Source organism: Diadema antillarum, unplaced genomic scaffold, assembly GCF_040938485.1.
Source record: "Diadema antillarum isolate AM-2024a unplaced genomic scaffold, OU_Dant_1.0 scf00000006, whole genome shotgun sequence".
Taxonomy (NCBI): domain Eukaryota; kingdom Metazoa; phylum Echinodermata; class Echinoidea; order Diadematoida; family Diadematidae; genus Diadema; species Diadema antillarum.
Window position 1 is genome coordinate 2,655,887 of NW_027270895.1, and position 12,639 is coordinate 2,668,525.

Below are 12,639 nucleotides of genomic sequence, written 5' to 3' on the forward strand. Positions count from 1 at the left end.
AGCGTCTCACCATCCAGCTGATATCTATTGTGAAAGGTTTGACTGAGAGAAGGGACAGACTCTGTTTCTTGTCATCATGCATGCATGTGAACGTTTTCTCCCCTCTCACTGGAATGATGCTGCCATCATAAAGTCTGATCCTTGCCTTGCTTGGTTTGATGTTTGGTTTCACCGAGTTCTCCAGCTCACACAGCTGCCAGTAGGACAACTCATTGCAGGTTGCCCCAGTATCTATCTGACACTCAACTGGCACATGCTTGTTTTCTTCCACGACTACGTCAATGGGTAGTGGTAATTTCTTCCCACCACCATGTACGTTCAGTGACCCAACTTCTTCCGTGGAGAATATCTCTTCATCACTACTTGCCATACCTTCCATCATATGCACTGAAGGTTTTCCCTTCTGGACTCTGGCAGTGCAGACATTTTGAAAATGATTTGATTTTCCACATTTTCTACAGGTCTTTCACGACCTCTATCGTGGTTGCCACCACGCCACCACAGTTTCTACACCCATCTTTCTGTGCTGACTGATTCTTGCCTGAAGTTTTCCTGTCCTTGTGCTTCTGCTTTGTCCATGACCTAGGCTTCCCTCAAGCTTCATTTTTTCTGGATTTTGTTCTGGTTCCATTTGGTGCCCTATGATCACGTCCTAGTCCTGATCAGTCGAACGCCCCATCCAGACCTGATGCTGTCTTGCCGTCAAGTCGTGCACCCAGATCCAATCAGTCTGAGGTCCACCTCTCTGCTACGACGACGGGGTTTCAATCACTGCTCCTGTCAACCATCCTGTCCGTGACACCACTTGACGGGGGCTGGGGGCTGGGATGAGCTCCCAGGTTTGGGTTGGTTTAGATACCCAGGGAGTACTCATAAATGAATGAGCTGAAAAGTTGATCTGCAGTGATATGTGGGTTAATTACTGAAGTAACAAAACAGAAACAAAAAGAAACCCCAAAGCCAAATGCCACTTGTCTTCCAAACAGGTCACAACAGCTATCGGCCTCGTAAGATATGCTGTCTCCTCACTGCTGATACTCAGTGGAAATTATCAGCAGATTTCCTCTAGTGACCTGTGATTGCCTCTCCCCATCTCTGCAGAGCAAGATGCAATGCCCCAGACCACCAAAACTGGTTGGCTCAGCACTCTCTGTGACTGATCACTCACAGATCGTATCACTCCTCCTTTCTATATAAATTGTATTCCTAGTTATCATTTTCATATTCTGTGTAACCCCAACTGTAATTTGCGAGGCACATATTTGTTTCTTCCTCTCTCATAGTATCTCAACTACTAGTATAACATTAATCACCCAACAGAACTACATGTATATCTAACTGTTAATGAATTTACCAGAGTGTGGATTGAAAGAAAAGGGTGTAGGAAATTGGGGGGGGGGGGGGGGGGACATGAAAAGGATACTACGTATAGGACTGTATAGCAAGAAATATTCGTGGCATGAAATTATTGCCAATTGGAGCCGACGGCCTTTTGTGCGGCATAAAATTTTCATGAATTGCCACTGGCATTCAATGCCATAAAGTGCAGACAAGAACACTCATGTACGTTTTGATTTCGTGAATCTTGGCTCTCACGAAATTGCTGAAGTTAAATTGGATGCGAAAATTTACGGTTTTACAGTAACCAAAAGAGTGATTACCAGTATGTTGGTAAGATAGGGGGATATGGAGAGCCACCGATTGACTTTTACAACTGACCATTGTATTTAAACACATTCATTCCTGATAACTTTACCGCACATACAATGTTAACAGACAATAAATCCTTTTATTTGTACATGTATGGAGAAGGTGAAAGTACTACATGTATATATAGCAATAGGTCAGCCATCCATACCCTTCATTGGCTTGAAGTAATGTCGAATCTGCACAGTGAACGGATACAGCCATAATTTTGATGTAGTAATGTGAAGTACATGAGCTTATGTTCCTCTGTTAAAATGTATCTTTATAATGTCTGCATTTAGAAATTAGTGTGCTATCATTGCCATAACAGTCACCTATAGTGAAAGACCTGGGCCCTGTTTTATGAAGAGTTAAAATTGATTATAAAGTTGATTTCTATCATAAGTCTATGGCAGCCTGTGTGTAAAGGAAATTTATATAAAATCGATCATATCTTTTGATAAAACAGGGCTCTGATATTTCAAAATTATGAGCGTATATTTGTATGTTTATTGGCTTTTAGACAATAACAAATTATCTTGCCTGTATTATGCTTTTTGTTGCTGTAGTAGAAAAGGTTAATTGTATTTAAAGTTTTTTATATCTGTGATATTCAAATGAAGAAATCCAAATACCCACAATCAGCAAATCAGCATTTGCACTGTTCAAGGCTTATTGCTCTGTACCCTTGTCACCTAGAATGCTGTTTTGTTGTTGTAGTATTTTGTATTTGTATTCATTTTTCTTAACCTTACAATACCAAATGGTGAAACTTATAGACATTCAAACATCATATTCCATGTAGTGAAATAGAGCTTCCATTTTTGACAGTCATGCACTTTGTTACTGCTTCTCTGAAATTCATTTAACCCATTTAAGACTAGTCCCGAGTATACTCGGGCAGGTGTCTATTGGAAATGTATGTTATAGGAAAATCAGCTCATCCTCAATGGGTTAAGATAGTTTAAGAGTACTTGAAGCAAGTTATTTTGCTAATCCCCTCAATTCTGGTATCAATGAAAATAACATATCCACTTGTAAAATGTTCACAAAGAAGTGTTTTTGGTACAGGATTAATTGAATAAACTTTAAAAACTTTGGTACAGTGCACTCCCATTATAGCAAACACAGTTATAGCAAAATTCTTGAAGTAAAGATTCAAGTCCCCAAATTATCAGCTTTATATCTTCATGTACTTTACTGTTCGGCTTCAACAAACTTTTTATATAATGAAAGAAAAATGCCAGACCCGAGGGCTTTGTTGTAGCAGGAGTGTACTGTGCAAAGAATTTTCCTCGAATGGTTTGTCTAAACATTAGCAGTACTACTTGTATGTATTCCCCTGTGCCCACAATGAGGGGAAAGCAATCTATTTCATATGATATACAACTGTATCCTTTTGGCTTTTGGTTCATTCACAACTCAATGTCTTAATAACCTTGGTTACAAATGAGAAAGAAGTTTTTTTTTTTTTTTTTAATACAAACTCAATATTTATTTTGACAAACTCTAATTACAATGTACCTTCTTTTGACTCCTTCACCCAGCTTTGATATTTGTTTTTTCTCCAGTTCTGAAATCTCATGTTCTACAGTGTTTTGTTTTTGTCTGATATGTGTTTGCTAGTGTTTTCTGTACATACAAACAGTAGATTCCCTTTTCTAGGAACAGGTATTGCTGTCAGTGTGAAAGCCTTACATCTTACCAATACACTTGTAGTAGTCATTATCAAGTTTATATGAAAATTGTATCTAATGTTGTACTTGCCAACATATCTTATTTTTATTTTTGTTTTGCACAACTCCACGCTCTCCAGGGTGCGACTTCCAGCACAAATGACAGGTACATATTATACTGTATGTCAAAAAAAAAAAAGAATTACAACGGAAGCTCTGCAATGATATCTTTAAAAATAGTGAATTAATCTATTAAATACAAATTCAGGGAATGAAACTATAACTCATTGCCCACATCTTTCACAGAAAACCCCATTCGATTTGCTTCAGTGCTCAACAAGAAATGAGGAATTTTGTAGAGGATGTCAGGAATCTCTTCCCTCCAAGTTTTGTCTATTGTATTCACACACAAGAGCATCTAAGTGCTAAACTTGGAAGAATCAGACTCATGACATGCTTTACAACAATCCACATTTCTCTGTGACCGCTTACCGGTAACCAAAGTGAATGGAGTTTTCTGCAAAATAGAGCTAAGATGTTATATTTTTAGACCTTGAAGTAGCATTTAGACAGTTTAATCATATTGGGTGTAATCAATGTGAAAATCTGATTGTAATTTTTTGGGGACATACCTTATGGCAGGTACATATGATTGTATCCCTTGTGTTGTACAAACACCCACTCTTGTAGACACAGTCTGGATTATTCATACTCCATTTATGCACAAAGTTGAGTAGACACAGTCTTGATTACTCACACTCCATTCATGCACAAAGTTGGACCCAGGAGTGCTCCTGAAGTGCCTCAACTTATGCCCCTCTGAGTCTGTTCATACAGAAGATCACTGCACACTGAGACCACACAAAGGCCCGAATTCACAAAGGTGGTACAAATGAAACCATGGTTTAAACCATGGACAAAAACCATGGAGCGCCAAGTGTCGCATGGAATATTTCGTTACGAAATCAGTCATTTCGTCGATGAAATGATTATTTTGTAATGAAATGACAATATTTTGTAACTGAATGAACATTTCGTCCACGAAGTGATAATTTCATTAACGAAACAGTCATTTTGTCGATGAAATGACCAATGTTTATTTTGTAACAAGATATTCCGTGCAACACTTGGCGCTCCATGGTTTTTGTCCATGCTTTAAACCATGATTTCATTGGTACCACCTTCGTGAATTCGGGCCAAAGTGGCTGAGAGGGGCATAACTGTTATTGTGACCATCAAGTGCGCAGTAACGTAACGATCTACCCATTACATACAAACTGTATATATAGTGTGCCCTGCATTCCACTTCTAGAGTGCTCTAAATGTTGTTGACCATTGAAACTTTTATAGAGAGTTTAGAGTGCTTCAGGAGCGCTCCTGAGCCTAGACTCAAGAGGGGCATAACTTTAGAATGCTCCAGGTCCCACCTGTCTGTTCATTGAGAGCTCAGAGGGGCTCAGGAGCACTCCTGGAGCACTCTAAATGCCCTGTACACTGTAAAAATGGGGCATTTGAGTGCTCCACAGGGGGGGGGGGGGGGGGGGGGGGGGAAATCCAGAAAATTTGCAATGGGGGGCGCAAAAAAAAAATATTTCTGGTTCCACTTCTGGGTTTAATCAGCTGACAAGCAAAAGAAAAAAAAAGGTTCCTGTGCAATTTTGTGCATTTCTCGTGCCATTTCCAGGTGTCATAAGCTGACAAGAAAAAAAAAAAAGGCTTCAGCGCAATTTTCTGGTGGCACTACAATTCTTTTTCTTTTTCTTGATTTCATTGTCTGAAAAATTAAAGGGGGGTCGGTGGTTCCCACCCCCGGATCTGCCACTGCTCCAGAAATATACACAATAGGTGTTTTCTGATATTTCATTCCTAGTGAATAAAACAAATTAGACCCAGCAAAGGCCAAAGTAAGGTACCGGTGCATGTATTTCATGTATTCATCTTCTCTGACAAAGCATAGTACTTCACCGATTACATTTCTTTTTATCTATGTCAATTATATGCACAGAGATCTAATCATTATGATGGTGATCTCTTGAAAGCAGTGATGATGAACTGAAAAGTAACATGGAATATATCTGTGAGGAAACAGATTATGAGAGACAGGTCACAACTGTATTGTATTGCAAACCAATTACTGCGGTCTTCTGAGAACCCCTAAATTACATTTTGTGTCCACGACTGGCAGTCAAGGACTTCTATGCACTGCGAGAAATTATTATTTTTTCTTCATTCATGTGTTCAAAGTAGTCGCACATGCCAGACAAACAAATTCACTTTCGCACAAGATGTTAACCAACCAACAGATCTATATCAAATCATACTGTCTGTAGTGATTATTGAAATAGTGTATATCACTTTGATTGCTAATGTATGGAATACTAAATGAATGACAAAGGCAGGCAGCTAGAAGAGGCTGTTGTGGATAATAAAATCTAGTTTTGTACCATGACTTCTACATGTGTAAAATTGTGATTTTTGTATAATCTCTTGTGTATGCTTTAACCCTATTCTAACTGGGGGGGGGGTCAATTTGACCCCCTCTCGACATTTTGCGCCACGATTCTGCAACGCGCAAAGATTTTGCCGCGTCGTTACAGGACTTTTTTCATTGAAGTCTCCCGCATATTTTGAGACCAAATTTGCGACGTCCGGGTACACCGTTCTGAAGTTACACAATGTTTTGCATATGCATGTCAACCCGAAAACGGCTCAAATTCATGATTTCGTGTGCAAATCCAATGCAAATTATGTTTTTTTGTTTAATTGATATAAATTAGATTATTTCAACTTTTAGCCATCAAAATTAATCAATTCTAATGTAGATAAGCTTGGAAAAGTGCCTGCAACAAATTTTGGCAAAAAACAATAGAAAACAAAAGATAAAAAAACAATAAAATACGTAAGAAATTAACTAAACAATAAAAAAAAGAAACTGATTATGATTGTGCCAGTTTTTTACAAGAAAATTGTTTGATGTGTCTTGAGGAACTCTGACACAAAAATTTAACAATCCTTCAGTCTTTTTGATGGAGTTATAGGTGAAAATATGATTTCATACGTATATTTGCATAATCAATTTATTAAGAAATATAAAATCAACATTTTTCTATTGTTTGACCACGTAATCTTGTAGTTGACATCTGGCTCTATCTTCTGGCAAAATTTTGCAGCAATTGCGCGATCGGCGGCTGAGATCTGGGAGGGGGGGGGGTCCCAGTAAAAACTTGGTCTCAAATAGCCCAGTTAGAATAGGGTTAATGATTGAAGGTGGCTAAGCAATTGGCTTAAAACTTACCTGCAGTCACACGGTACAACGAAAATCAAGTTGAATTAAATTAATAGAGTAAGATCAGATGATTTTTTTTTTTCACATGTCAATATCTACCGGTATCTGAAGTGAAAAACTTAGAAATGTGTTGATTTGAATAGTTTGTGATTTTAATTAAACCTCTGCAACTGTGTGTGTTTTTTTTTTTATTACACTCCATATTAAAGTAACCAGAACATGGTTTGGAAATCACCCCTTAAAGGGATGGCATGCTTAGTAGTTTTGGTTGAGAGAGGGCCTCAGGTTTCTAACTTTCTTGTGAGATAATGAGAAACCCCTTTTATGAAATACACATGACAGAGCATACAATTCTTAAGAGGAATTCAGAATTTATTTGATGGAAATTGGTTTTGAAATGGCTGATATATCCAAAAACAAAGAGGTCCTAAAAAGTGGAACCCACCTTTTTATTCGGACCACTTTGCTTCACTTTTTTTTTTGGATATCTCAGCCATTTTATAACCAAACTTTATCAAATAAGCTTTGAATTCTTAGATTACCTTATTAGTATGATTTTAACATTTCAGAAGTGTTTCTGATTTATCGCACAAAAAGTTAGAATACTTAATTCGCAATCATATGACTCAGGAAATGGGAATGAAGAGGGCTAGTAGCCCACTCCAGGATACTTCTACCTTACTAAAATATTGGATTCTTTTGGATATCTATTCATTAGATGACTACAAAATTCCTTAACGCATGGAGCGCCCTACCAAAGTCCCCACTGTAAAGTCCACCATAGCTCTACCAGCATGCTCCCTTTGATATCTGCGTTCATCCTCATAACTTTCATTCAAGATCTTCTATAGCAGAAAATTAAGTGAAAAGAATGGTCTCAGCATTTTGTATTTGAAAAAAGAAATATGCATTTATTTGAAATAAAGTGACATAAAATGAAGACACGGTATAAAAAAAAAAAAAAACTTGCTCTTTCTTACATCATTCATATTGTGAAAAATTAATATCATCATGCAGAAGTAAATTCAACAGATTTTAAGCATGTTCTATAGGATAGACAACATGTCACCAGTTGTGTTCTGTTTAGGCAATTTCTGTTAGATGAATCATATTGCATAATTTTGTACATCAATACTCATATGTGAGTAATATTTTTCATCATTCGTGTTTTATTTCTGTCCACTTTGAAGTGTTAGTAGGCCTTCAGTCCTGATCCTAAGAATCCGAGAATTAAAGGGGTATTCCGGACGATTTTCATAAGTTCACATCATGTAGTGCATAAATCAACAACTCCGTGTATAGATTCCTGGAATTTATTGTGGTCCTCGATCAGAGAAACCAATAAATTGAAAATTTCAAACAAATTACACTGAACAGTGTTGATGACATCAGAGCCTCATATATTTCAGAAATGTAGCAGGGTAATTCCATTACAATACCGCTTGCTCAACAAGTTCACCTGTGAAAAATCTATGCATGCCTTCTTCTTTTGTTCTGCTTCCTTGAGCCCCAACTCACACATTCTTATGGTGAGGCTGCCATGTCATCATCCTTGTTCATTGCGATTCGTTATAGATTTGGAAAACATTCTCATTCCTCATCCCAATCACTATAAATTCTGAAACTCTGTACTCAGTTTAACTAGTTTATAGTTGTTCAAGTGTAAAAATCTGAAAATCATCCGGAGGTCCCCTTTAAGCTCACTAACGTTAGAGGGCGACATTCATTGTCTGTAAAAGCTGGCTTTGTTTTTCTTCGGTTTGATATTATTGTACCTGCCTGATCAAAAGGCCAGCTAGCTGTACACACGAGTACGGCGCGGCGGCACCCCATGTATACGGCGGCAGCTACGCAGGCAGCACTACCCACTTCTTTTACATGTTGCAGCACCAAAGCAAGCATTGAAGTTTCTGCCTGATCTGAGCTGAGTGAGTGCTGCACACTGAGCTGAGCTCTGTCTGGAAAGAGGTAAGTGGACTATCAAGTATCTACTAATTTTTCGGTGTATGTCGGTGCAATGTAAAATGATTTCTGTGTGTATTAGACTTGGTTCAGATCTCCATGTAGAAATTGAGAAGAGGTGTAGTGGATCGTGGAGTTGTGTAGTGAAGTCGGAAAACATGCAGGCAGATTTAATAACGTGTGGGACTGAGCGGCTGCAGCTCTTGCCTTTGGCTCTGCTCTGATCAATTAATGTTCTTAATAGTAAATACTAAGGGCGTTTAAGGCAGTCTATCTATGGATACCTAGGCCTATTATATGGATGATTCTGAATGCGGACTTAAAGAACGAGTAACTAAAGAAGAAGAAGGAGAAGAAGAAGAAGGAGGTGCACTGAAGAAGAAGTAGACCTCTACACAACTAGAGAAGAAGAGGAAACAGAAATGAGAAAAGAACTCGAGTTTTGTAGCCATAGCCTAGCTGGTAGACTTCTTGGACTTAGAGCACTACTACATGTACATTTGTTCTATCTTTTTAAGTTTTAGTGGATGATAATTAATGATGATAGAAACATTGTTTGTTTTTATAACTGCACGCTCAACAATAACTTGTTTGATTTTTGTTCATTTGTGTGAGTGGATGCTCAGTGGATGGTCCGTTCAGAATCATGGATCAATCAACCCTGATAAAAGTCTCTGTGGAATCACTGTCACATATACATGTACAGTATTGTATCTTGGAAATGTTTCAATGGGATTTTCAAATACTTCATCCATCTCTGTGTGACAGATGATTTTGAATTATTAAGAAGACTCCAAAAGATCTCACCCCCGTCCTGCCGGATGGATTTTCCCAGAGCTGAGGAATACGGGCCTTCCCATGAATACGTAGCAGAGTATGGCCTGGGAGCGGTGGGGCCGGAGATGATGATGGAGTATCCTCGGGAAGATGTTGCTCCTCCTGTTGTTGAGGACTATGTGAATGGTAAAGCCACTTTTCAGGACCACTGTATTTGATTTGAAGAGATCATATATGGTAGGAATTCTGCATGCTAGCATGTACATTCATTGTAAGAAATGAGGGCAATGTTTTGTGTATTGCTACTGTAAATCTGGAGCTGTCACTCTTGGTGAAAAATTTTGTCCCCTATTTTTTGTAAAAGTTCATCCTACTATTCTAAGTTTACTGAATTGTCTATAAGTTGACAAATAGCAAAGTCTTATGTCTATGTGAAGTTTCCTAGAACATGTAGACAAATACTGTAAAAGTGGATATTTTCGCGTGACTAATTTTTCGCGCTTGGCCGGGTCGAAAGAGTTTCGCATGTTTTTAATTCCGGGGAATCAATACATCACGCACAGGCACATATGGCAAGCAAAAATATTCGCTTGCTTTTATTTTCGCGCTAGTTTCTGGTTGTGCGAAATGCGCGAAAATTTGAACACCGCGAAAATTTCCACTTTTACAGTAAAGAAGTTTTAACTGCACCTTCACACCTTCCATACTCTGTTTTAGACTGATATTTTCACTATTATTCAGAAGATATCATCATGATTATTATAATTGGTATCAATAATGATAATAATGATAAAAACTAGTTAATGGCAATAGTGCTTGTACTGGTAATAGTAGTAGTAGTAGTAGAAGTAGTAGTAGCAGAAGCAGTTGTAGTAGTAGTTATAGTAGTAGTAGTGGTAATAGTTAATGGTAATAGTGATGATAATGGTAATCTATGGTAATGGTAATAGTGATAGTGATACCATTTACTGCTACTTCTGATAACAATATCAATAGTAATAATGAAGATGATAATGAAAACGAAAGCAATAACGATAATGACTATCAGTTTTATCATCATCATCATCATCATCATCATCATCTCATCATCATCATCATCATCAATATCATCATTTTACCTTCATCATTCCCATTTATAGGAGGCCACGGACAACATCATCTGGGCAACAGTGGGTTGTACCATGACATCACTAGCGTCCTCATTGATGGTGGGGATCGGTTTGGTGCCTCCGCTGTCACCCTTGACACACAGGAGGAACTCATGTGGGTTGGCAACCAAGGGGTGAGTGCCAAGTCCTTTCTTACTTATCTTTTACCTCCACCAAGGAGGCTATGTCTTTGTTGGTGTTGGTTTGTTTGTCTGTGGGCAAAATAACTTAAACAGTTGTGAATGTATTTGGATTAAACTTGCAGGAAAAGTTGATAATGGCACGAGGAACTGCTGATTAAATTGTGTTAATGATCCAGGAATTTTTATGAATTTTTGAGGGATTTTTTAATCTTTTGGCAAATAGGATCAATGAACTTGGGAGTTCAAGACACACGTTCTTGAGGTTTGTGTGTGTGCACTAAAGCGCATGCTCTGCTTGAGGCACTGTGCAGCATGCAGGAAGCTGATAAGGTAATCAAGGGCTTCTTTGTCATTGGGAAATTAGGCAATTTTTCAGCATAGGTGTACAAGTATGGGTGGAAAGTGAGCTGCTTGGCGGAGGTCTGTGCTCACAGAGTGCTTTTCTAGTTAATTAATTGGTTTAATTTTGTTCTCAGCTTTATGCTGTCGCTGTTCCTGTTGCAAACATTTCTCAGAAACAAAGATCAGTTAATAGTGAGATTTTTTTCAAATTTGTTTTTATTTGATGCAACCTATTGCCAAAGATATGCTGTACTTAGAACACACATGATAAGAACAGGTGATATTTTGTTGCAGCCTGTCTTTAGCAACAGTGCATCTAAGTCATTGTAAATCATCATTGACTAGACAGGTTTTATATACAATGTGAAAGCATAAGCATTATAAGCATAGATAGCTGAAAGCAGGAAGCCTTATTAAATAAGGTTGGTAGTAGTTATTCTTATAAACCCAATGAGGACGGACTGATTTTGCTACAACACGCATTGTCCATAGACACCTGCTCAAGTATACTTGGGACTCATCCTCAACGCATTCAATGAAAAACACACCAATCCAACTATATTCATGTCTACTTTCCTTTCAAAGAATTAACACACAATTGCTACGCTCCTTTTCCATTCGTCTAGGGTCATGTGGTGTCATACTGCGGTCCCCAGCTGCAGAAATACACCTCCTTCCAGGTGCACCCTACCAATGAGATCCGTGAGCTTTGCACCTTTCCTGGAGGGGTGCTGTCTCTCTACAGTAATGGGCTGCGGTGCAATGCCAGGCAAGGCCTGCGGGTATTCGAGTGCAAGTGAGTGACAGGGTTTGATTGCACAGAAGTGACAGTTTCAAGCAGTAGTGTCAATTTCGTTGAATGATCGGGGTGGGTGGTCATGCATTGATAGGTGTAAAATATGTTAGTTAAAAGAGCATGATTTTGCATTCCTTGTGATAAATGACAAAATCACCTCTCTTCCCAAAATAATGCGTGACCTAAAAAGCAAGCAAACAAACAACTGAGCATGATATGCACCCTACAAAATTAAACACAAAGTAAGGAGCTTCTTGTTGTTATGTCTTTTTTTATCGATTTTTATCAATTCAACCACTGAATATTTGTCAGTTGGAACCAATGTGTTTTTATCAGATTTTTTTTTTTTTTTTGAGCTACCTCAAATTGTTGTATACAGTATCGTGTATTTTATACTGTATGAATTTTGTACATGTATGTATATGTTTGTGATAGAGGAATCATATTTGTTCATTTGTAACTTAATGGGCATCAAGTGAAGCATTTTGTGTTTAGATCTCAAATGTTGAGGTTGATTTGACTATAAAAAGATAACAGGTGAAAAGGAAAAACAGGACAGAGTTTAACCTTTGGCTTGTGATATTTCAATGTCCGCCCAGGAGCCCTGACTTCCAGAACATGCAGAGCATGCTGGTCTTGAGTGACACCCGTTTGTTGCTTGGAGGCCATCAGGACCGGCTGGTGGAGGTAGACCTGGCCTCAGGGGCGCAGACCGTCACCCACCCAACCGACAAAGTGGGAGTGGCCATCATGAGGCCAAACCAGAGGTTTGTCTGCTGCGGGGAGCCAACGGGAAAGGTAATCTGACTCAAGTTTTCTCTCT

General features: G+C 38.4%; 1 protein-coding gene across 1 annotated transcript in view; it reads left to right on the forward strand.

Moving 5' to 3' along the window:
- Positions 1-8,537: 8,537 nt before the first annotated feature.
- Positions 8,538-12,639, forward strand: part of LOC139715462 (PAN2-PAN3 deadenylation complex catalytic subunit PAN2-like) — a 32,003-nt gene continuing 27,901 nt past the window's right edge. The window contains exons 1-5 of the mRNA XM_071627038.1: positions 8,538-8,616; positions 9,379-9,573; positions 10,527-10,669; positions 11,647-11,816; positions 12,416-12,614. Of these exons, the coding sequence (XP_071483139.1) occupies positions 9,432-9,573; positions 10,527-10,669; positions 11,647-11,816; positions 12,416-12,614 (654 nt within the window). The 5' untranslated portion in view covers positions 8,538-8,616; positions 9,379-9,431. The remainder of the gene's footprint in view (positions 8,617-9,378; positions 9,574-10,526; positions 10,670-11,646; positions 11,817-12,415; positions 12,615-12,639) is intronic.